This window comes from Protopterus annectens, chromosome 10.part0, assembly GCF_019279795.1.
Source record: "Protopterus annectens isolate FY-2018-M chromosome 10.part0, PAN1.0, whole genome shotgun sequence".
Classification (NCBI taxonomy): domain Eukaryota; kingdom Metazoa; phylum Chordata; order Ceratodontiformes; family Protopteridae; genus Protopterus; species Protopterus annectens.
Window position 1 is genome coordinate 984621152 of NC_056744.1, and position 27126 is coordinate 984648277.

A 27126-nucleotide genomic window follows, 5' to 3' on the forward strand; every position below is an offset into this window, starting at 1 on the left:
ACTGCAGAAGATACCTCAGATTCATAGCTGATTCAATGCACTACCAATTCTCTGCACTGCCAACAAAGACCCAACTCCCTGCAAGAAAAATTCTGCAGGCCTTGGGTTACATGGCATCCTGCATACTACTAATTCCATATGCCAGACTGCATATGAGGAAACTACAATGGTACCTAAAGAATGTATGGTCTCAACACTGTCAAAGTTTGGAAACAATTATACCACTAATCCCTTGCCTTTAACAGGAGTTTCAATGGTGGGCTCAAGCTTGTCACCTCAACAAGGGACAGCCTTTTACACAACCCACAGTCAGGCAAACACTGACAACAGATGCATCGGATTACGCCTGGGGAGCACACATGGCAGGCAAATGTATTCAGGGCACGTGGCCCACAAAACAAAGGCATCTTCACATCAATCAAAAAGAGATGCTAGCTGTACAAAATGCCCTTTATAGCTTTCAAGGACCTGCTGCATCCAGGACGACGACTGCTCAAGATAGACAACACCACAGTTATGTGGTACATAAACAAGCAAGGGGGCACTCACTCCTACCCCCTATGCAGGCAAGCCATGACCTTGTGGAACACAGTTATAAACTTTCAAGTTCATTTGCAAGCACAATTCCTGCCAGGAGAGAAAACACACTGGCAGACTCATTTCCTCCTGTACAAGTCTTTTGAGTGTGTACCTTTAACTCCTAGTGGGTGTGGCCTAAGCCTTTAAAAATGAAGTTATCACCTTACAATTCTAATAAATACTCAATGACAGAGGTCAAATATCAGTACAATTCTGTTTGCCATCATGTATGCTTCAAGATAAAATATTCTGATACCTTGTATGTAGTGTGGTTTTGGAATTATTAATGCAAGTATGAACAAGTAATATTTGACGCCTAGAGGAGCAGTAGGGGTTAACTGCAGATGCACCTGGAGGCATCACTCGGATGTAATGAGAAACATCATGGATCCCCACGAATGGGAATTGAATCCACAAATATTCAGAATGATAACACAGAAATGGTGGAGCCTGGACATAGATCTGTTTGCATCCCCAATAAAATGCCAGCTACAAAAATTCTGCACAAGGACTTACCATCCACAAGCATGGAAAGTGGATGCCCTCTCATTCAGCTGGGAGAACCTACAAGTATACGCTTTCCCACCACTACCTCTCCTGCCAAAGGTACTCATAAAAGCCAGGCAAGAAGAGCCAAAGATGATCTTGATTGCACCAGACTGGCCACGCCAGCACTGGTACCCAATCTTAAGGAGCTTAGCACAAGATTTTGCCTCAAATCCCACATCTGCTGACTCAACACAACAATCAAATACTACACAGCCAGCTAAAGACCTTAAACCTAGCTGCATGGAAGATTCCTTAGTCAAGCAAGCAATGCCTCTCTCCAAAGCTGTTATGGATGTCATTCTGGAGGCCAGAAGGCCCAGTACCAGGAAAGCCTATTCGGATAAATGGAAGAGATTCTGGGCTTGGAACCAAGCTCACAGCCTTGACCCTCTTGTCCCAAACATTCCTCAGATACTACAATACTTAACTGAGATGCTGGACAAAGGCCTCTCATCCATCAAGATCCACGCCTCTGCCATCTCTGCTCATTATACACGGATCCACCAATTTTCTGTCATCCTCTGTTAAAACAGTACCTCAGAGGGGCTAAAAACTTAAGACCGCCCCGTAGAGCACCTACTCCAACTTGGGACCTCAACTTTGTTTTGGAAAAATTAACTTTACCTCCTTTTGAGCCAGCTAACACAGCAGAATTAAAATACATCTCTTGGAAAACTGCTCTGCTCCTGGCAATAACATCAGCATGAAGAGTTTCAGAATTACAGGCACTAATGGCAGTGGAACCTTTCCTCATTTTCCACCAGGACAGGGTGTCTTTAAGAACTAACCCTACGTTTATGCCAAAGGTGGTATCCAGTGTGGCTCTAAACCAAACTATTCACCTGCCAACTTTTTATCCTAAACCACAGAATAAAGGGGAGAGACTACTGCATTATTTGGACATTCATAGGCAGTTACGCTTCTACTTGGGCAAAACCAAAGCTTTCAGAAAATCTGAGCAATTATTGGTAGCATATGCTGCAGGAGCACAGGGAAAAGCCATTTCAAAACAGACTATTTCAAAATGGATAGGACATTGCATACGTTTCTGCTACACATACCATGGAAAACCTGTACCTAGCAGCATTAGATCTCACTCCACCAGGGCAACAGCCACTTCAACTGCCTACCTCAGGGGAGTACCTACCAAGGATATTTTGGAAGCAGCAACTTGGAGTTCTGTACATACCTTCACCAAGCATTACCATCTGCCTCTATTCTCTAAATCCAGAGCTAGCTTCACCACTGCAGTGCTGCAGGGCCTTATAGCCACCCCTAATGCCTTATAGAACCAGCCACCCTACCTCAACTTTGGGATTCTACCCAAGTGTGATGACTGCAGCAGTGTAACACGATGAACATAGTACAGTTTTGCACCTACCATAAATGTAGATGTTCGAGTGCATACACTGCTGCAGTCCAGGTTACCCTCCTTCCTTCCCCTCATACTGGCTGGTACGTACCTATGTTTTCTACCCTTTACTACCTATGGGGAGTATTTGCTGGTAGCTGTAAGTTGTTGTTTGCTTTTCTTATGTATGTTTTATTAGCAATTGGAATTGCCTACCTATTTAGAGGCACCTGACATCTGGGGCAAGGAAAACTGAAGAAAATGGCATCGGCTGCATCTTATATACCCCTGTCGCACTGACGTCAGGGAGGAGGCGACAGCAACCGACACTGGACCAAGACTTTGGAACTCAGGCCAACTGGGGAACCGCCTGATGGCAGGATAACCCAAGTGTAATGACTGCAGCAGTGTATACACTCGAACATCTACATTTATGGTAGGTACAAAACTGTACTTTTCTGGTCACCATTACTTCTGCCAGACATATTTCTGAGCTTCAAGCTTTATGTATCAAGAGTCCATACTTGATTTTTCATAGAGATAGAGTATCTCTGAGAACTAATCCATCATTTCTGCCAAAAGTGATCTCTGAAATGTTCATTAATCAAACCATTGCATTGCCAGTTTTCTTTCCCAATCATTCAAACAGAGGAGAGTATTGCCTGCATACCCTAGATATCCACAGGCAAATCCATTTTTACTTAAACAGGACTAAACCCTTTCGTAAATCTGACCAGTTATTTTTGACCTTTTCTGGACCTAGATTAGGATCTGCTGTTGCTAAGATCACATTAGCTAGATGGTTGAAGGACTGTGTGACCTTCATTTATACACAACGTAATGTCTCGTTGCCTACTACCATGAAAGCTCATTCAACAAGGTCGGTGGCAACTTCTACTGCCTTCCATGCCAGAGCTTCTTTACATGACATCTGTGCCGCTGCAACTTGGACTATGCCTCATACCTTCATCAATCATTACAAATTGGATTTGGCCTCCAGGGGAAGAGCATCTTTCGTTTCTGTGGTGCTCAGGAATGTCCTTCCATGAGAGCCTCCCAGGAATAGAGGTAGCTGGGGACTCTGTCCCATGCGTAAGGAATGAACGAGGATTAACAATATCAAATAAAGAAGTTATGTCTTACCATAATGTTCCATCTGTATTGTTGTTCCTCTTTCAGTCATTACCACCCTCCCTCCTGTGGTTTCTAGTGGATCTCACCATCTGGTTCTCTTAGGTTATTTGACCAGAGGTAGCCTCTACCTTCTTTGACTTGCAAACAAAATCTGAGGTAACAGGGAGAGGGGGATTGTAGGTAAGAGTTTAGCTTGAGAGTTTGAAGCTGATCCGAGCTTGGAAAATGGCCGGCTCAGTTCCGAGGTCGATACCCATGCGTAATGACTGAACGAGGATCAACAATACAGATGGAATGTTATGGTAAGACATAACTTCTTTTTATGATCTGATGAGGCCAAAGTTGAACTTTTTAGCCACAATTCCAAAAGGTACGTTTGGCTCAAAAAACAACACTTCACATCACCAAAAGAACACCATTCCCACGGTGAAGCATGGTGGTGGCAGAATCATGCTTTGAGGTTGCTTTTCTTCAGCTGAAACTGGGGCTTTAGTCAAGGTGGAGAGAATTATGAACAGTTCCAAATACCAGTCACTTTTGGCCCAAAACCTTCAGGCGTCTTCTAGAAAGCTGAAGATGAAGAGGAATTTCACCTTTCAACACGACAGTGACCCCAAGCATACATCCAAATCAACAAAAGAATGGCTTCACCAGAAGAAAATTAAAGTTTTGGAATGGCCCAGCCAGAGCCCAGACCTAAATCCAATAGAAAATCTGTGGGGTGACTTGAAGAGGGCTGTGCACAAGAGATGCCCTCACCATCTGACAGATTTGGAGTGCTTTTGCAAGGAAGAGTGGGCAAATATTGCCAAGTCAAGATGTACCATGCTGATAGACTCCTACCCAAGAAGACTGAATGTTGTAATTAAATCAAAAGGTGCTTCTACAAAGCTTTAGTTTAATGGTGTGCACACTTGTGCAACCAGCTTATTGTATGTTTTTTATTTTTTATATTTTTTCCCCTAACAGATTGTTTGTTTTTCAGTTGAATTGTACAGGTTATAGGTCACATTAAAGGTGGGAAAAGTTTGAAATGATTTTTTTATATCACAAAAACCTGGCATTTTAACAAAGGTGTGTAAACTTTTTATATCCACTGTATGTATATGTATATATATATATATATATATATATATATATATATTTATTTATATATATATATATATATGTGTGTGTGTGTGTGTGTGTGTGTGTGTGTGTGTGTATATATATACAAACATTATTCATCTGGATCTACTGAATTGTCAAAATTCAGATGGTGGAATTTACCTTTGTATTACATATATAATTTTTTACAGAAAAGTTTGTAAGTACCAAGTTTTTTATATTTTCATATTAATAAATGACATAATTTGAAAGAGTCAGCAGAACGTGCTTTTTGCTAGAGGAGACTCTGAAAGATGCCTCTTGGATTATTATTTGGTTTATTTAGAAGAATAATGTGCTGAAGAATCTTTTTGTGTATTTAGTTTAAAAAAGCTTGACAAGGAGAGTGAGGAATTTACTTGCATTTGTAGGGCATTAGTAACGTTTATATCCAGGACTATCCTTTTAATGATTCTTAACAGTGTTTTTGCAGAAGGTCCTATACTCAGGTATGCATGCACATACTGCCTGTGTAGCAAATTGTGCCTCACACAAACTATGTAAGCAGTCTAGCCCCCTAAGTCCACCACCTCTTTAGTCCTGTCTTCACAGCTTGATCCCTAGCTTTAAGATGACTCTGTGTCAGTGTGGTAAGATGTTATTCGCATTGAGCCATACTGATATTGCCTGTATCATCTAAGGGAGAAACATGGAATCAAGTATTGACACAAGTGACAGCTTTTTTTTTTTTTTTTTTTTTTTTACTGTGGTTGAGAGCTGCTGTCAAGGGGATTGATAGGAGTATCCTGCACAGCTCATGGTGTCAGCCACAGCACTTAAAAGATAGTTCAGATTTATTTCCTCACAGAGGCAAGTCCATTAGTAAACAACCCTTTTGGGTTACACACTGATGCTGACATCATCCTAAACAGGTGATGGTCAAGCAGCCAGCACCAGTTATTCAAGTCATTGGTATTCAAAATGCCCAGAGAGCAGAGGCAGTAGATAGCTCATAAGTGTGCACCAGACTAATGACCACTAGAGCCTTTTTAAGCCTAGCCATGTATTTCAGATTTCTGAAGTTCTGGCATTGATAATTGTAAGCAGGGGCTTGGGAGATGAAGCAATTTCAAGCAGGGGCCTGAGAGATGAACCATTAGAGACATAGATACCAACTCAGGAATGAATTTCCTGTTCCCAGTCCAGTTGTCCAAATTTCACTTCATTTGGGGTAGGGAGGAACTTGCTTCACATGGATAGGAAGCATATTCCAGAGAAGGGGGTAGTCTCTGGGATACATACCTCTCTCTCTCCAGCAGGTCCTGTTTATATCACAGGCAAGGTTTAAGTCATTAGAATGGGTAATTCTGGTGCTGTTTGTTTTGTGGATATGCAAGAGGTCCATCAGGGGTAGCGTCCAACAGTGCCTTGTATGCTAGTCTTAGATCCCCCCTCAACAGCCTAGGAGACAGAATGCAGGGATATGGCTGTGAGATGGCCTGCATAAAACATGTTATTTAAGTCTTGTATTCTTTTAGTGAAGAAACTCTGTCGACATTCCATTTGTTGGATGTGCCTGGTTAGTTACATACCAAAGGGGGCATTGTACTCTGTGATATGTCTGATGAATGTTGAATACAGTGGATCTGTGACATAGATACCATACCTTTGTTTATAAGTTGTACAACACAGAATGATTTCCTCACTGCTGTAGATATGTGATGGGCAAAGCCTAGATTACTGTCTGTGTGTGTGTCCCCAAGTTCCTGACTACTGGGTCATCTCTTAAGGCTGTGTTGTCAATATGATGGTTACCAGGGGTGGATGACTTCCCAAAGCATTTCTTTTTATTTGGGTTTAGTCCATAGCAATGACACAAGTTATTTGTCTGTGTTAACCCTTTCTGAAGAACATTAGTGTCAGTGGGGGATCCTGCGACTGCTCCTAATTTGCAATAATCTGCAGATTTGATCACCCAGAGACCCTTGGTATTGGCACTGTCTTCAGAGAAATAACTGCCAAAGTGGAGTGGACCCAGGACCCAATCACTGAGGGCTCCACTTGTGACTGGCCTGTTTGTTTGGTGGACTCCCGAATTCTTTCTTACTTTGTCATTTTTATCACCCAACCGGCAATCCACCAGGTGACATAAGGGTTTATACCTAACCTCTTGGGTTTGTCAGCAAAGCCCAGTTGGTGTATTGTGTCAAGTGCCTTATCCAGGTCAAGGTAGGCAGTGTGAACCATTTTGTCCTCCTCCATTGCATTGATGACCTTCTCAGAGAAGTCCACCAGGATGAGTATAGATGTGACCTGCCTTTGACAAAACCAAAGTAGGATGGGTCCAGTGTCTGGGGGTTTCCTATTTTTTTGATCATTTCCATGACAATTCTTTCTATGGCTTTTTGTATGAAACTAATGAGACTTATCAGTCTGTAGTTTCCAGGATCTGCAAATGGCCCAGTTTGGTGTAAAGGGATGACTGTTGCTGTTCTTGCATTCGTGAGGTACAAAGATTGTTTGGAGGCAGTTGTTAAATATCACTTCCAGGGGGCCAGATAGGTCATGTTTCATGCTATTTAGAAGGCATCCATGTATATTGTCCGGGCCTGTCAATGCAGTGTTTTTGACCGTAGACAGTGCATTGAAGAATTGTTCAGTAGTGATAATATGGGGAGTTATATTTTATGCTATTTCCTGAGAGGAAGTTGGGGAGGGGGTTAAGTTAGAGCTGAAACTGTATTGTCAGTAGGTTTGCTGTATCTTCTGATCAGTATAGGTGACTCCGTTATCAATGAACTCTGCACACAGTTGTGCATTGTCTTCGAGGATGCCAACATAGCTAAGAATGCCTACTGCTTGTCCTTAGCCTGGGATGCCAGATTTCACTCAAATTTGGCTATGATCAACTTTATTTGTCCTCCAATTTGTTTGTTTAGTTTGATGAGAGTGCTATTATCTTGCTGGGTGCTGCCACTCTTAATTTTTGCATGATTTTCTTCCTTCTGTTGTACAGCCTATTGATGTGATTCCACCAGGGTGGCTTGTTTTTTTTTTATTTAGGTCTGTATTTATTCCTGGTGGGTACATCTGCCTCTATGCAACTATTGACATGCTTGTATAGGGTTTCTGTGAACAGTTCTGTGTAGGCAGCAGTGTTCTCAAGTTTTATGGGGGCTTGAAACTTTGTCAGATTTTCACTTAATAGTAGGAAGTTAGCCTTAGAGTAGTTCCTGAACATTCCAGGGTTAGCTGGGGATTCTGGTTTTATAGTTGCTTCAAAGGAGACTGTTTTGTCGTCTGTCCTTACCAGAGAGGACAGTGCTGTCCAATATTAGTGTGGACCAGATCCAGTATGCTTGCACCCCTGGTCAGCATATTGACAGTCTGGTTCAGGGAGTTTGTGTTTATAAAATCAAGGAATCTCTTTGCCTGTACATTTGATGTTGTATATGATTCCCAATTAAAAGTGGGGTAATTAAAGTCGTCCATGAATACGGTATTGGGTTGGATGGTCAGTGTTTCCAGTATGCTTAAGTATGTGTTACGGGTTTCTTGGGATATAGAGGGGGACCTATAGCTTGCAAGAAGTGGTATGTGATTTTGTCTATAGTGATTTTAATGTGGAAAAGCTCAAGTACATCATCCAGTTTGACCACCCTTGAGATATATCTATTTTTGTTGTAAATCGAGACATTTCCATGTTTGGTCCCTGCCTGTTTATTAGCTGGTCTAATGTGTAGAAGACATTTTAAACTTGTACTTCCAGTGTGGTGGCTGCATAGACATCAGCATTCCCTGGGGTGAGGAGAGTGTATAGGGAGTGGAGTTTCTTGTGTAGACTTCTAGCATTGAGCAGTAACATCTTTAGCTTTTTGTGGTTTGATTTGCTATGTTGGAAGTATTTTCAGTTTGGCATTGCCTAAAAAAGGCAATTTTGGGGATGATCATGTTTTAGCTAACGTTCCAAACCCTAGACGGGAGAGGTGCAGACCATCCCTGGCAAAGCAGAGTGGTCTGTTAACCATCTACTTCCATGCTGAGAAATATTGCACCCCTTTTAGAATGACACCAGAAACTAAGCTAGTTATTAAAGTTAGTCATCTAGTATTTGTATTGTGGCATCATCCTTGGAGATAGTAAAATGCTGCTCATTGCTAGGCTTATATCAGCCTGGGACACATATTATAAGAGTTCCTTGATATTCCCTCTTCATGTAGTGTAGGGAAGTACGTCTCAGGTTATGACCTGAGTGCTTGTATAATGTGGCGGATCATGGCCCCTTGATAAGCAGCAGACCAGGACTTTTTTCTTATTCAGCCTGGTGAGAGGGACATCAGTGGGTCTTACAATGGAGTTTTCAATGACCAAAATATTACATTCTGTAGTGTCTTGCCTTATGGGCTTAAAGGTAAGGGCTTCATGAGATGTGGCTCTATGTGATGATGTGGGTGTTGCTTTGAAAGAGCGCTTTTGGGGCTGCTGAGGATGTTTGTTATTTGTACTTCTTCTAGGTAGAGACACTCAACCCTCAGCTTATTGGTTAGAGTTCATGAGCAATCTTCAAGTCATTTTACACTAGATTGGGGTTACTAAGGGCAAAGGTTTGCCGTTTCTTAATCTTGTCCCAGGCTCATCAGATTTGCTGGCACAGGAACTTGGATGCCAGTAGCTTATCCTGTTGATAGAACTAATGGCTTAAGGATTACATAAATGTTTGATTTCTTGTGGAAGCTTGAGTCAAGCATAAGGGACTTCATTCTTTGGGAAAATAGGCTGATGCCAGTGCTGTGCCAGGTGCAGGCATCACTCCTTTGCTCATTGCCTACTGCAGGCACATCCTTGCATGTCAGTTTCCTTGTCACCTGTTACTTGGTTCACTTCAGTAGCATGTTTTGCTCTTGCATAAAGTCATGCACAAGCTCACACCCAGAGCTGAGGTGAGGTGCAGCACCGCCTCCCTCTCAGGATTGTACAAGTAAGTATTCCAGGAACCCAGAAGCCATTGTCTTAGAGACAGATGAGGACATAGGTTCCCTCCCTCACTCTATTTTCCCCAATCTCATTTACTGATATTTTAAGCCCTTGAGGTTCTACTGTGAACTGGCCTGGCTGCCTGTTTCCTCCTCTCCAAGAAATGTTTACATTTTACAGAGAGGCAAAGGTGGTAGAGCCATGGGTCGTCATCATACAGATTCATTATCAAGATGCTATTCTGTCAGCCTGGAAACAGCCTGACTCTTCTGTAGTAATCTTAACACTTTACATCACCCCAGAAGAGTGAGTTAAGTGTCTTGCACGGCACCCCAATGCTGACTGCTCTTTGAGCTTTTTATTTGCTGACTATTCTTAGAAACTGACTGTAGAAGTTGTCAAATTTGCCATCAAGCAAAGAAACCAAGGCTTTGGATAGGTGTGGTAAGAAATTATACTCCTCTTCCAGGCCGAGGCTTGGAACCCTCTACTTGTCATCTTAATTGTTTAAATTCTAGTACTTCTTACGAGGTCAGACACTGAAAGAGGTGGTTGTACATCATGAGTCTGGATTCCAGGAGGATCTGATTGACAGATTTTCTGCTGTTCCTGAAGTGGGCTTCTATGTAATGTATTATTATTTAAACTTTGCTGACATTATGGATAGGGATGCAGGCTCAGGCATGTGTTTGTACAGGATGACATGGCTGAGGCTGTCTTTTATTATCAAGGAGCTCAGAAACAGCATTCTGGATGCCCAGGTTAAATAGGAAGGAGCTCCTTGACCAGATCTGCCGAGACCTTGGAAGATTGCTTCCACAATACAGAGTGGTCTGCTATTACTCTACTAAACTCTGTGATCTCCCTTACTTTTCATCTTCTAGATCTAGCTAACCCCAAAACAGGAAGAAGCTTCATTGCTTTCTGAGGAAGTCTTCCAAACATTACATATGCATGTGCCCTGTGGTGCCATTTAAGTCTCTTAAGACAATGATTCTGACAATCCATCTGCAGTGGTCCTGACTGCAGACTAAGGTTGCATATGGGAGGAAGCAGTTCTCCATGTTTGTCTCAACTGGGCAAGCCTTCACAAGGGGACCACTGGGTTCTAGACATGGTCACCAAAAAACATGTCTTCCATGTCTAAGAACTCACAGGTCCTCCCCCATAGAAATGAAAGACCACTAAAAAAAAGAAGAAATAGACACATTTTGGAGAAGTATTTATGAAGATCCTGTGGAACATAACAAAGATGCTAAATGGACAGAAGAAGTAAAAGAAAGATTAAGAAGTTCAAATGTATAGGCTATGAAATGGGATGAAGTAACAACCAGAGAGATTGAAACTGTTATGAAAAGCCTCTAACTGGAAAACTCCAGGCCCCAATGCAGTACCTAACTTCTGATTAAAAGTATTGACATCTTTGCACAAAGATTTAGCAATGAGTAAGAACTATTTATATGCACACCCCAAACAGACATCAAGCTGGCTAACAGCAGGAAAAGCAATGCTCCTATTTAAGAGTGAATCTGCAAACTACCTTAAAAATTGTAGGCCAATAACGTGCCTTCTGATGACATATAAACTATATGCTGGAATTGATGCCGACACAGTTTATAGTCATTTAGAAGAAAACTCAGTTATGGCAGTAGAGCAAAAGAGCAGTAAAAGAAAGTCATATGGAACAAAGGCTCATTTGTTGCTAAATAAGTCATAGTGGAAAACTGTAAAAAGGGGAAGAGTTGAAGTATAGCATGGATTGACTACAAAAAAGCATTTGACAGTATCCCACATTCATGGATAAGAGTACTTAAAAATGTATAAGATACACCCAACACTGATAAAAAACATCACAGTGACCATGGAACAGTGGCGAACCACTTTGCAGTTAAGCCATGATAAAGGGCAAATTCTTATTCTAGGGATAAAAATCCAAAGGGGATATTCCAGGATGACTGTCTGTCACCATTGCTATGTTGCCTTGCCCTTAACAGATTAGGTCATGGCTATAATTTGACTTCTAGAAAGCAGCAAAGCATAAAGACTTCTCATCTTCTCTTTGTTGATGATTTAAAACGGTATAGCTCATCAGATGAAGAACTGAAAGCACAACTGCAAGTAGTCAAAATTTTTTCAGATGATATAAGAATGTCATTTGGTCTTGGTAAATGTGCAAAAGCAACCTTTAAAGCAGGAAAGTTGCAGCACCAAGAAAACATCAGTTTGGACAAGAGTGTGATATAAAATAATTTGAGTAAGAGGAGTGTATAAATATTTGGGAATTGATGAAGGATCAACAATAAAACATGAATAAATGTGAGTAAAACTTAGTAAGGAATATTTTAGAAGACTTAAATCAATCCCAAAAACAGTGTTGACATCTAGGAACAAAATTCAAGCTATAAACCGATTTGCTTTTCCTCTCCTAACTTACATTTTTGGAGTGATTGACTGGCCCCAAAAGGTGTTGGATAGATTAGACAGGAAAACAAGAAGGATGCTTATTGCTCATCATATGATTTATCAAAATCGGTGCATACGAAGATTATATATACCCCGCTCTGAAGGAGGTATGGGCCTCCTTGAAACTGATTACATGTATAGATCTGCAACTGTGGGACTGCATTCATATTTGCTGACCTCACAAGATCCAAACATAGTGAAAGTTTTGAAACATGAGGAGAATCAATCTAAGATGACTTACCTTCTTAGTCTAGCAGAAGCATATCGGCGTCAAGTGGGAATGGAAATCAAACCAGAAAAAGATAAAAATCAGGCAGCAACTGAATGTGCCGAAAACAAAATAAAGAATATAAGGTTAAGGATCAGATGAGAAGGCAAGAAATGTGGTAAATGCATAAATACAGTTGAGACTCCTAGAAGAACCTCATGTTGATCAGGATAGAATGCAGGAATGGGTAAGGAGAGGCAAATTCAAACCAAAAGATGAAAGGTTAATATTGGCAGCCCAAGATAGTTGGCTACGTACACAGTTTACAAAGTCCATTGACCATGTTGGAGAAACAGACAAATGTAGGTTTGTAAAACAGATTTGGAAATAATCCACAATTTGCTCCTGGTTGTGATTTACTAATAGCAGAAGGACTGTATACTGAAAGACATAATAATGTGACAAGGCTATTGCACTGGGGATTGTGCAAACAGTATAATAATGAAGTAGGTGAAAAACACTGGAAACATAAGCCACAAACCATCATGGAAAATGATGAAGTCTACGTCACATGGAATCACCCATTATCAACAGTTCAAAAGACAGATGCAAGAAAAACAGATATAGTGGTCCTGAAATGAAGACAAAAGTAGCATTGATCATTGAAATTGCTACACACAGTGACTACAGTATCTTGCATACAGAGAGACACAGAGTCATAAAATATCAGGATTTGCAGGCAGAAACAAGAGCAATGTGGAAGAAAGATAGCCAGAGTGTGCCAATAGTAGTTGGAGCAACAAGCCTTATAAAAAATAATCTACAATTGTATTTAGATGTGTTACCATTATATGTAACTCCATATGAATTGTAGACAATACTAATTTCATGAACTTTAATCATACTTTGATTAAGGAATGGGGTCCATTCCCATCATGGTATCAGAAACCCAAAAGATTTGGAGAAATTAAAAAGAGATTCACTGAAGAACCAGTTAGCCACAGCAGTGCTCTTGAGAGACTCAAACTCTCGTAATGGAATGGGCCATAAAGCTTTTCCCTATTCGTACTTGAGGATGAGCTGACTACAGAAATCTGGAGTACCTTGGCTTGAATCAGAGACCAGTGTTGGGTGGTCAAGATGATGAAGCAAGCAAGCAAGAATGTGAAGGCGAGAAATGAATGACTGAACTGTGAAATGTCATTTCCATACGATGCACTTTAGATATGAGAACTGTGCTTCTGCAAGAAGGGAGAGGCTGGAAGTTTGTGGATTGTGTTAAACTTGTGGAAGGACTCTGAAGTATAATTCACATTTAGTCATTAATGTTTAGAAAGATAGAGAAGGAACTGAAGATGTAACTGTAAGTAAAACCTTTATTTTTTCTTAGTAAAATGTGAATAATACATTTCTTGAAGTTAACTGCATGTTACACTATAAAGTAGATCTGTACAATATGCAGAGATACTTTAAATGCCAGGTGGGGGTGCCTGGTGACTGCTGTTAATACCAGTGATGTTAAATAGGACAGTAATGTATCTGGGATTTTTACTGTAATTTGATAATGACTGGATTTCTTGTGGAAACTTGAATCAAGGGTAAAGGGCTGCATTCCTTGGGAATGTAGCCTGATGCCAGTGCTGTGCCAGGTGCAGGCATCTGTCCTGTGCCCACCATAATGTTGTGATTTTGGGGTGCTAAGGGGAAGAGGTTGAAGTGAACTCATCTGCATGTATTAAACTATGGTGGTTCCTTTGGCGTTATTCTTGCAGGCGGAAAGATGCACTAAGATCTTGTAAAATAAGAGTTTGAGCTGAGCTATGTCATGTAATTGCAGAACCATTTGCTGTATTTTTTTATCTAACAGCGGAGCACTGCAATTCCAGACAGACTGCCTGAAGATATAGGCAATTAATCAGGACATGACTGAACCGTGAACTTTGAATCATCTGCATTGGGAAACACTAAACTTAGTACTTAAGTGGAGACATGACAAATAGTTAAGTAAAAATAGACGAAGTCTGATGCACTGAACGGAATTCAAGCAGATACATTCCTAGTAACATCAATCATTTCAGTATAAATCACAATAATGCAAAGTCTGTTCATTTAATGGCAGCCACAGCACTCTTTCTTAAGGCTAAAAGTCATTTAGCTTAAAGTTTGCAAGCTGTTTTTCACTTTGAGATGGCACAAGAATGGATGGTGTGGGTGCTAGATGGCGTGCTCTTAAATGTGTTTTCAGCATGATTAAATCTGTGCATGTATCAAGGTGTAGGTTATCTTTTTTGGAAAGTGTATGTAGCTGTGTGTTTATTATGAAATAAAAAGATGCTTGTCTTGATTAATCTCTGTACTCCTCCCTTATCAGACCCACTGAGTACAATTCCCCTTCGGCATGCACCTTGCCAAGCACATGCAGCAGTTGGAGACACCATAGAGGTTCCTGACCAGGAACAGTCAGGGTCTCAAACACCTGTCCTGTACAGATAGGCTAAACGCCCTGTCCCTCTACTCAGTCTCATACAGACTGCTCAGAGGTGACCTGTGTTTGACATACAAGCCATCTCAGACTCAGCCTTGATGGAGTTGCTGCATATCTGTAAGTCAAACTCCATTCGCGCAACCCACACGCAAGGTCTCAGCCTGGTCTGTGACATTAATAGAACTTGTTGGCAGGATAGATTTGTGTCCCAATGACTCCCCCATCTGTGGAATAGACTTCCTCCCCATGTCAAGCAGAGTACCTCACTAATGCTCTTTAAGAGAAACCTGGATGACTGGATGGGAAACAGAAAATATACCCCTGGGATCCCACCTGTGTCCCTGCTGGACAGGGAAAACAGGTGCTGACTTTGGGGGAACATGGGTGAAATTATTGACTAGGCTTATAAGGGCCTCCTGGCCAATATCCTAATATCGTCCTATGAGCCTATGAACCTGTGATTGATTTCATCATGGAGAAAGAATGGTGGGAACTGATCATTGTTGAGCTGATCCCACCAAAGCCTGACAAGCACATGAGTAGATTTCAGTAAGATGTAGCAGAGAAACCCTAGATATTCTGAAAAAGTTACCACAGAATGATTTACATAGACAGATTCACAGGTGGCAACAGTGAATATCATCACTTTGCTGTCCATAAGGCTTTTGCATAATGTAGCATATGGAGCAGTAAGACCAACAGGGTCAGGTATATTTATTGGGAAACAGGCCTGACGTAGGCTGTGCAGATTTAAGGAACATTTCAAGGCAGCCTGTACCAAAGCCACATGTGATCGTTCCTTCATATTTGGGCCCCAGGTGAAGGACTTTTGCTAAATGCAAGCAAGAAGGCTAGACACTTGAAGGTGGTAGGGTAATTTTTGTAGCTCCTTGTACAAAAATACCAGTAAACCCAGTTAGAGCATTGTTTTATAGAACCTTCCATGTAAAGAATGAATTTCTTCAATGGATACCATCCTAGAGACAGAGATTGTTAGCAAAGCCAGGGTTTCTGTGGTGCTTCATCTAAAAGTCAACATCATCACTCCTGAGAGACTTGCCCAACTGACAGGCTGTAGAGAGAGTCTGGAGTTGCATATCAGAGCACTTAAATGTGAGGCTAGCCATCGTGTATCAGGCATGATAAGTGAATCAAGGAGACTGTAGCCAGAGGCTACAGTTTTTAGAAACCCCAGTGCCACTCACCCATTACCAGACATCTTACTCCAATAAAAGATTGGTGGCAGTACACTAAAGGTTGCAAGCTTCTTATAAAAAAGAGCCATCCAGGAGTTCCAAGCAGACCACATATGATCCAAATTTTACCCAAGGTTCTTTTTAGGTCTTAAGAAGATGCAGAACCTCAGGCCATTACTGGATCTCTGTTACTTAAACCTCTATTTGTGAAAAATGACATTCTTTATGTCCTCAGAGCAATCAGTCCTTCCATACTTACAGGAAGGAGATTGGATGTGCTGTTTGGACCTTCAAGATGCTTCTATGCCTATCAGTGTAGCAATGGTATCCAGGATGTTCTTTCACTTTTGAGTGGAAGCCAATCATTACCATTTCAGAAGCGTGCCCTTTGACCTTACCAAAGCCTCCAGGGCGTTCACTAAATGCAAAGCAGTGGTAAAAGGTCACCTGATACTGCAGGGAATCTGAGTCTTCCCCTATCTGCATGACTGCTTTTAACTGTCATTTCAGAAGAGTCTCTTGTACGAGCATGGTATTATTTAGGTAAGCTATACATGTCCTTGGTATTCACAGTGAACATTACAAAGTCAGAGATGGAAACATCACAAAATCTGGTATTCATTGGCTGCCACTTGGACAACAGACTGAAATTTGCCAGCCTTTCACATTCAGGACTTCTACCAATCCAAGCCTCTGTCAAACTTCTGTTACAAAAATGGGCAGCATCAGCAGCGCTCATTTTATGGGCCCTATGTCTAATGGCAACAGTTTTGTCCATATCACCTTTGGCCAGATACCACACTAAATGTAAAGTTCTCAGCTGCACAGTCTCATGGAATATCTGATCTGAATTTCAAAAGTGAAACCTGTGCGAAACCAACATCATCTTCATAACCCCGTTTTGGCTCCGTTTAGTTTTCCCTGTGTGTCCTCGCACTCTAAGGAGAATCCTTCCTTCTAGTCCCTTATCCAGGATTGCTGTGACACCTGCCCATCAAGCCTCATCTCTACATTCAGGCCCTCAAATTAATTGCATGTTTTTTTCAAATTACAGTAATGGCCAGGGACCGTGTTTACCTGCAAAGGTTGTTCAGAAACTTAGTGCAGTACAAAAGCCATCTGCTAGAAAACTTTACAAAGACAAGTGGTACAGATTCTTCTTGTGGGTACAGGACTAAGACTAGATTCTTTCACAGCACCTATTCCTGCAGTTCATTTTATGGATGAATTTTTTAACAAGGGTTCCATTTTTTACACAATAAAAGGCAATCTTCAACTTTTGTTGAAGTTCTAACCACACCTTGCTAGCTTCTCAAAGAGTTTGCAAAGCCTTCTTCAATGGATCTTTTTTAATAAGACCCCCATGCAAAGATCCAATGTCTCTGTGTAATTATAACTTTATTTTGGAAGAACTAATAGCACCACACTTTGAACTGTCTGTAAAGATAGACCTGAGATACCTCTCTTCGAATATTTTGTTTTTAGTATCCATTTCTTCAGTCAGGAGAGTTTCTGAACGTCATGCCCTGTTATATGTCTCCATGTACAGTATAGTCTTCCATAAAAATAGTTACTGTTAGGGCTAAACCAGCCTTCATACCAAAGGTAGCAGATGATGCCAACCTCAACAATCTCTAAATATTCTGGCCTTCTTCCTTCAGTATTCCGTTAAAGAATAATATAAACTTAACTCTCCAGACGTGCTCAGGCAGTTACGATTTTAGTTGAATCACACTCAACATATAAGAAATGACTAATAACTCCTAACATCATTTGTGCCAAACAGACTGGGACAGAAGGTAACAAAAGTTATATTGTTCTGATGGTTGTCTGAATGTATTTTGTACTGTTACTCATTTAGACATAAGCGACTTCCAGGTAAACCCAGAGCCCACATTACAAGATCCAAGCTTACATCTTTAGCTTATTTTTGGAACTTGGCAGCAGATAACATATACACTGCCGTGCCACTGACTTCACTGCTCAATTTTGCAAGGCAGGCACTATAAGCTGAATCTGATCTCAAAGTGTAGAGCCTTTTTAAGGACCATTGTCCTTTGTGGTGTTCTGTCATTGATCCATACAAGCTGTACTGCTGGGGACTTGGTGCTATAGCTGCAATGTATGGACTGGATCAGGTAAGTCTCAAAAGTTTTATACTTAATGTAATGATAGAGCATTTTGATCTCTGTCCATACACTACAAAATAACTGCCCACCTTCCACTTGCCTAAAATTTATCATCTCCACACTGACCTAGAGCATGTTACAGAGGTCTGTAGGCTTTGTTATATGTTAGGATGACATATATCTTTTTCCATACATATGAGTTTAGTACCTTTATGCACTGCAAACTCAATCAAGAGAGAATAGGAGGAGAGATGTTTATAGTAATGAAGAGATAAGCTTGAGCTTGTGAAAGATTCCCAAGGATGCGCTACCAGTCCTACAGCTGCAGTGTACAGACATGGATGAAGAAGATTTATAGAACATAGTAGTTCATTAAAGTGCTGTGCACATGCCCAGCAGTATTCACCCTTGGCAAGAGCTGAATATGCAGAGCCACTGTTGCATTAGTCAGTTATCTGTGTAGTGTTTGGATTATTACATTCAAGTTGTTTTGGGATTTTTGTGGTTACCATTCCTGCACTATGTAAACATAGAAGCAATAATATTTAATTAGGCTTATTAACCTCAGTATGAGTTTTGGCATTGTAAATGACCTGTCAGAAATCTCTACGGATGTTCTGTGGCCGTCACAACTTTAGTTGCAAGTGCATAGCTAATAATACTATTTTGGTGTATCAAAGTCCAAGTGTAAAATCAGTGTGAATAGATGAATGTTTGGATCCTGCATAGGGTCAGACTGAAGCAATACTTAAGGGGATGAAGATAAAAGCACTTCTGTGTGATCCTGTATTGTAGGTTATTTTAGGTCCATTTTAAGCCAGAGCATATCACAAGGGCTTCTTATGTCAGTAGAAAGAAAAGAATGAATTGCTTTTGATGATCATATTATCTCAGTGGCTTAGTTGCTTATATGGGCAGGATGTAGCTGATTGGGAACCAGATGCTGTCACCTTTCAGATGGTTGTCTGGTCTCTTAGCTTGTATAATGATGTAGGTTATTGAAGTGGAGGGAGGTAGGGAAATCGTTGGACTTAGGCAGCGGCACAGTAATTGACTGATCTGTGATAGACAAGGATATCTTGCTGAATAATATAGGAGATTTCGAGGGCGGGGTCATGGGAAATTTCATTGCAGATGTCTGATACATAGTCAAGCTTAACATAGCAAGTATATTCACTGTCTGATGTTGGCTTTGTCTGTGGATGTACTCTTTAATCTGTTTCATTAATGTCTTTCTTGTTCCCTCCACAGGTTGGAGTAAGACAGCTGTATGTACAGATTGACTTTTTAGTCATGTAATAGAAATTTGCAGTTTTAATTTTTGGACCAAAGAAACTGGTACTTAGGATCTAGAAAACACTTTCCCATGTATGTCGAACTAAAATGCCATAATTATGCATTGGGACCAAGCAAAGACGTATTCCTCCCATCGCCACTTCATGGAAGAGTTATCAAGTAATACAGCTGTATCTGTGTACATCAAAACACCGAACCATTAACGATATCTGTGGCTTAAAAGGCTATGGATTTATTTTCTGTAGGTAATTTGTTTAAATATGCCACCTTTATTTGGTTTTGTGGAAAAGTGATTTTTTTTTTTTTATCTGTAGGCCATACTCATATTGCCATGTTTGTTACAGCTGCTGAGGAACTTTCCCACAGAAATTATGTAGTTTGCATTAAAGGCATACTTTGTAAATATTTGGTGCAGTTGTTGACATCTTGCAAAATAACTGTTTATTAAACTGTTTGTACTTTGCAAACTTAGTGAATCAAACCATATTGGGTTTCAAAGTGCCTTTGCATTGTAAATCATTTAGCAGTATATGCTGTAAGCGTACTAATGGCCATCACGATTTCTTTTGATTTTATAGCCAGTGGAGTACATTTATGTAATGTCAACATTACCTTTTCAACTTTTGTGAAAGTAAAATCGAAGTGTGCCAGCCATATACATTACACAGACTGGGTAGGAACCCTTTCAAAGAACAGATACTAGTACATTGTAGGTTGTTACTAAGTAATGTTTGTGGACAGATTTAGACAGTTTAATAATCACTTTCAGTTTGGTTCAGTATTCTGACTAAAATGCATTTTAGAATATTTGTATAGTATAAATGCATGTAAAATATTCGGTTAAGACTTGTGCAGCAGTAAGTAACAGAAATATTTAAAAGGTATGATTTTATATTTGGAGCCCATTTATTGCATTTAATGTTGAAATAACAGAAAAAAAACATTAAGATTAAGTGAGCTTGCACTTCAGTGATACATATTTAAAAAAGCTAATCACAAATTGCCATTCATCTTTAAATGTGATTCTACTACATTTCATATCAAAAATATTTTAGTAGTAATTATAGCATTCATCTTCATATGTTTACAGACCGGGAAGCAAGTAACTTTTCTTTTGCCACTCAGGATAGTAAATACAGGAGTTTCAAATGTGGAATTTATAATTGTGGGCATTGTAGCTGATATTATTTATACTGGAATGTAAGCATATGTAGCAGTGTTAAGGGAAGAGGCAGAGTACAGCACACAAGGTTGCTGCTGTCTCCAGCACATTGCATAAATCTGAAAGTTGAAAAATTACTTACTGATGTATTATTTCCTGTAGCTTTGGACTGAAGCAAACACACACACCCTTAGCATGATTCATACACGACATGTATCTTTTCAGTTTGTCATATTGTTATCCAAGGAGTTTTAGCAACTTTTGCCTGTTTTAATGATAATAGATTCAGGATATACCAGAATGATGCTGCAAGCAGCATCAGGTCAGGAGATAGTTTGTGTACCTTAGATGAATCTACTACAAATGTTGCACAACAACGGGTGGCAAGCAATATTATTAATATATTTGAATGTCACAAGACCACTGCATTCATCTTCATCATTTGAAAACAGTACTCAACAAATACTGTTTTCACTTCACTAGTGCTGCTTATTGGTTTTAAATTTTGAGATGAGCAGTGCCAAAGTGTGGTTTTAGGATCTGTTCCCTTGTATTTGAGTATTAAAAACAAAAACAGGATGACTCCATGGGTGTATATTCTGCAGGGCTAAAATGAGTATTTTGGCATCAATCCCTTCTTTAAAGTAAATGGCAACATCTCAAATTTGTCCATGTTTTGTAGAGGTATAATGGTGCTCCTTTCCTACTGTAGCATTAAATGATGATGTAGAAATGGATGTGAAACACAACATTATTAAGCAAATGTCATTTTTAATTAAGAAGAAAGAAATCCAAAAATTGCAAAAGCCAGTGAAAATTTATGTGGAACTTGGTAATTGTGTAAATTTATATTCCAAAAATCTGTTGCTATTTTATTTTAATGTAAATAATTTTTAAATGTACTTTATAAAGTTATATATTACAATTCAGCCTTTGTATAAAAGTATTTGCTGAGGGAGAAATGCCTGGAAAACTTCAAACAGAAGAATAATATACAAGTTTAGAAGTATAGTTCTTGTCTACATCATTTGAAAACAGTACTCAACAAATACTGTTTTCACTTCACTAGTGCTGCTTATTGGTTTTAAATTTTGAGACTAGCAGTCCCAGATTGTAGTTTCAGAATCTGTTCCCTGTATTTGATTATTAAAGGCAAAAACAGTATGATTCCATGCATGCATATTGTGCAAGGTTAAAACGAGTATTGTGGCATCTATCTCTTCTTTAAAGTAAATGGCAACATCTCAAATTTGTCCATATTTTGTAGAGGTATAATGGTGCTCCTTTCATCTGTAGCATTAAATTCTGATGTGGAAATGGATATGAAATACAACATTATTAAGCAAATGTAATTTTTAATTAAGACGAAAGAAAGCCAAAACTTGCAAAATCCAGTGAAAATTCATGTGAAACTTGGTAAATGTGTAAATTTATATTCCAAAACATCTGTTGCTATTTTATTGTAGTGTAGATAATTTTTAAACGTAGTTTATAAAATTATACATTGCAATTCAGCCTTTGTATAAAAGTATTTGCTGAGGGGGAAATGTCTGGAAACTTTCAAATAGAATAATAATGTACAAGTTTAGAAGTATAGTTCTCGTTATCCATGAGTAGTTCTGGGCTTGTACTGGTATCAGTGTATTATTATATGGAGGACTGTAATAAAATGTTTGCTTTGTGTTAGAATGTCTGTTACATGATAGCACCTGGTGATGATGGGTTTGAAGTGATGTTGATAAGTTAAAATTCTGTGGTATAAACATTCTAGCAAACCATTTGAAAACTATTTGATTCTGAGTGCTTAGACACATGTTGTGGTACCATCTTTTTTCAAGGTTTACGAAGTTAATGCTATTTTTTTTTTTTTTTTTGTATTTTAATCATTATTATACCTAGAAGGATAAATTAGAGAGTAAGAAAGCCAGAGGCATCAAAACAGTAAAACAAAGAGCTCTTAAATATTGGTCAGTAGGGCCATTTACTGGAATGTGCCTTGTTTTTATGTACGTGTTGGATTCTGCAGAGTTTTGTGATTATAGTAGTAAGCCATTTTTATGTTGTATACACAACTGACACCGGAATGAACTTCTTACTTATCTCTTTACTTCTGATTTTGCTTTGAAGTTTTATAGTATTGTTAGTAAGATTTGTGATGATATTTCAGCATGTCTCTCAACTGCGTTTGATTTAGACATAGCAGTATAATTTTTTACCCTCAAATTTAGTCTTGCTCACCCTAGTTTGTTGAGGTGATCCTCATAAAGTCAGACCTTTTATATGAGTCCATACCCTATTAAATAAATAAACTAAGCGTATTCAAAGACTTCTTTCCTTTAACTATATAGAATCTGTAATAAAGACCTTCTGTTTTGAAAAGTAAGAAAGCACTCCTCTTTCTGACCCTCTGCTATGATTTGTAATGCTGAAAGACTGAGAGGTATGTATTACAGTGACCTTGTTTTCACTGTAGCGGATGGGTTTTTATGGTCCCTTGAGGGCACTTTATGCAGACAAATGGTGTTACATTAGCATTGAACAGTAATGATAAATATTTCTTGAACTGTAATTGGCTGCATGCTTTACATGTGCTAAAACAGTACAGCTACAATGAGCAAGGCATTGGGGTATAAAGATGGATATATTAGCATGGTTCCTCAGACTATCTCATTGCCATCTGTCGGACTGTTCACTGTTTTGGTTATTGGTACCTTTGCTATGTCATTTATCCAGATAAGTGCCCTATTGGAGAACTTTGCTTTTTATTTTATTATATATTGTGAAAGTCATAGATGTCAGCTAGGAGGAATAAGTGTGAGAGCTGTAGGCAGATTCTGTACACAAGTGTCTTTTTTTGCCTAGGCCTGGAACATCTTGCTCTGTCTGTCAGTCATTCATTCCAAAAAATCTTAGGTCTAGGCTTTCTATTGTCAGTACCTTTCTCGTGAACCAGTGTCTAAAATGCTTGGCCAGTCCAAGATGGCTGACTGTACATCCTCAGACGTCCCCTGCTGCTGAAGAAGAAATGTAAGAGGCCTCATTTGGTTTGATTCTGCAGTCCAGTGTTTATGACTCCAGCATACCCTCTGAGTTTGAAGAACCTACAGTACAAAAGGCTAATTCTCAGTTGTCTGCTGCTGAGACCCCATTGGAGGCCAGTGTGGCTCCTGAGGCCTTGCAGACTGCCGGTAAGTCCAAGGGATCTCATGGCGTTCCACAAATTTTAGTTATGAAAAAGATCTCTGGCTCTCTAATAGAGAGCTGACATGGTTTTGAACCACCACGTCGCATCCAGGTGGATGTCATGCCCAAAAAAAAAAAAATAAGACTAAGCATGTGGCCCTCCCCTCAGCAGCTAGAAAGAAGGAGTGGATGGACTTCCCACAATGGTTGTTCAAAGCTACTATGTCTTTTAAACCTCACTCATTTGGGTCACTGCAACCACAGGCTACTCCTGTAAAATCTGCCCTGGTTTCCTTTTTCTCAGATGAAGAGCAGGACTATGACATTGACCATTATGTGGACTATTCCTCTCAGCTGCATTCTTCAGGGCAAATATCTTCCAAAGAAGGGGACTCCTGCTCACCTGATTCACATATTGAGGAGGCTTCCTTTGAGGAGACTGTACAGAACATGATGAAACGCCTTGATTGACAATCCACACAGATCTGTGATGTTCAGAAGAGGTGTTATACCCTCTTCAAGATAGTACCCCTGCCCCTTATCCAATCCCACCTGTCCTTGAGAGTTTCTGCATTTGATTTTTAACCACAAGCTCCTAAGAGATCAGACAGGTTTTATAAGGTCTCTGATGACCTTAACTGTCTACATAGGAATCCACTGGCAGACCCTTCTGTAGCCTCTCTCTCTTCAGATAAGATAAGATAAGGTTCTCCTCAGTCCTAATGCCCTACCTACTGGCAAAGATAGTAGGGCTATGGATAGATGTGGGAGGAAGGTTGCACCTCTGCTACCCTTGCCTTTAGGGCAATTAATTACCAGACTCAAGTGACTGAGAATTTGATTTGTATTTTAACTCTTTAAGCAAATGTCTTGGATCCTTCAATAGCAGACCCTAAGCATCAAATGCAGCACTTACTTTTGCAGGCCACTCAGATTTCCATACACAGCATTAAGTGCAGTTGCAATGCCATGGATGCTTCTTCTAGGGCAGCTACCATGGGATCTGTTATCTGCAGCTACCGTGGGATCTGTTATCTGAAAATGTGCATGGTTTCACAGTCAGCCTGGACCTGAGGATTTAAAATTAAAACTTCTAAATTTGCCTTTGGACAAAGACTTACTGTTTGGCTCTTGGGTAGGCTGTTTGTTCAAAACTCTCCAAGAGCAAGGTAAGGCCAGGAAAGACTGTAGACAGATCCTACTCTCGTCACTTCCTATATACCATAGGAACTACCCAGCTAAATCTACCTCCTTCATTAGAAAGGATCCTAGGATAGTTCAGAAATGAATTAAAAAGCTCCTAGGAAAAGATTCTCTGAAAAATACCAAAGAGAACCTCCAGCTGGCATCCCACTCATTGGGGGCAAAAACCTGTGATTATCCCTGCAGCTTCTCTTCCCCAGTCCTCAACCACATTACCCCTCTTTCTCAAAGACTGTTGCTGTCCCTGGCCAAGTGGGAAGCTATTATCCCAGACAAGTGAGTCCTGTCCATCATCAGGGACAGTTATGCCATGTCCTGAGAAAACATTCACCCTCTAAGAGGCATGCTATTACCTCCTTAAAACTATACATCCCTTCTTGACTCCCATTGTTCAAGACCTCTTGAATAAGGGTGCCATAAAGCAAGTCTCCAAAGAACTCATGGGAAAAGGGTTTATTTCCAGGATTTTTCTAGTCCCAAAAAAAGAAGGGCCGTAGAGAACCATCCTAGACTTGACTATCCTGAACATTTACCTGAAGGAATCATCTTTCAAAATGCTCTTTCTTCTGACTCTTCTAGCTTTCATCCGGGTGGGAACAGGCTTTCTTACTGTCATTAAAGCTGAAAGATGCCTCCCTGCACATTCACATCCACCCTTCTTTCAGAAAATTCCTCCATTTTTACTCTGGCTTCTCACATTTACAGTTTAGTGCTCTGGCTTTTGGTCTTTCCACAGTGAAAGGAGTGTTCTAATGCCTGTAGTAGCTTTCTCTTGCACTCAAGGAATTCTAATTTTCCCATACCTGGACAACCTTCTGATGCAGGCTTTTTCCCCAGAAAATAATTTTCAGCATCTTCAATTCACCCTCCATCTTCTGACGGGTCTAGATTTTACTATAAACTACAAAAAAAAAAAAAAAATCATACATTGTTCCTACACGGGACCTCATGTTTCTGGAATGCAGACTGAACACAAAGAAAATCCATGCCTTCCTTTCCAACCAGAAGGGTCTCAGTCTGTCCACTTAGTTCCAAGGTCTCTCATGCACAACCCATTGCTTTGCAAGGAAGATGCTATGGATATTGGGATCGATTGCAGCCACCATTCCTATGCTCCCCAGGACAAACTGTATAGGTTCATAGATTCATAGGATGACACTAGGCTATTGACCCTTATAAACCTAGCCAGGAATTTTGCCCATGTTCCCACAAAGTCATCACCTGTACATGAGGAAAATCCAGTGGTACCTGAAATCTATGTGGTCCCTGCACTGCCACCCCTTGGACACCTGATTCCCCTTCTCCCTTGTCTCAAAAAGGAGCTATTTTGGTGGAAGGCACTGGTTATTTTCAACCCAGGATTACCTTTCACACCTCCTCCTCCTCTTTAACAGGTCCACATAGATGATTCTCATGAGGCACGAGTGGCATGGACAGGATCACACAATGTGCAGGGATTGTGGCAATCCCAGCTGCTGAAAGAACACATCAACGTGAAAGAAATTGGTACATAAAACAGGGAAACACCAGGTCTTACCAGCTTTGCAGTTTAGCACAGGAGGCATGGAACTTGGCAGCACAGTTGACCATCACACTCGCAGCCACAAACACTTCTTCTCCGGACATTGTGCTACCAAACTGCTTAAGTCACTCCCTGGAGGACCCTCACAAGTGGACTTTGAACAGACAGGTCTTTCACAATATCACATTTGAATGTGTCACTCCTCAGATTGAGCTCTTTGCTTCACCAGGCAACCATCAGTTCCCGCATTTCTGTACCAGGGACCCTTGTCCCACAGCCTGAAGGACACACGCTATCTCTTTCCATTGGACAGCGAAGTTCCACTATGCCTTCACTTCCATTATTCCCAGATAATGAAACTACCTTCAGATTACATAATGTCCTTAACATGAATGATATGGCTCATTTGGAGCTGCCTAATATGTTCATATGCTATCAAACTTGAATTTGATAAATCTGGCCATTTTAGTGTTAGCTGGAATGGTAAAGTTATAATGACTTGGTCATTCTTACATGTTGCTTCACTCATTGGATTCTACAAAGCTTATTCTGATAGTATTGTGGAAGAATTTAAAGCATAGGATTGATAAGGATCTGTGTTTTCTT

General features: G+C 40.1%; 1 protein-coding gene across 1 annotated transcript in view; it reads left to right on the top strand.

The window, feature by feature from the left end:
* The window catches only part of SLC30A7 (solute carrier family 30 member 7), a 1382816-nt gene extending 1360634 nt beyond the window's left edge, over positions 1-22182 (top strand). Inside the window, exon 11 of the mRNA XM_044085748.1 lies at positions 19406-22182. Within this exon, the coding sequence (XP_043941683.1) occupies positions 19406-19453 (48 nt within the window). The 3' untranslated portion in view covers positions 19454-22182. The remainder of the gene's footprint in view (positions 1-19405) is intronic.
* Positions 22183-27126: the final 4944 nt, after the last annotated feature.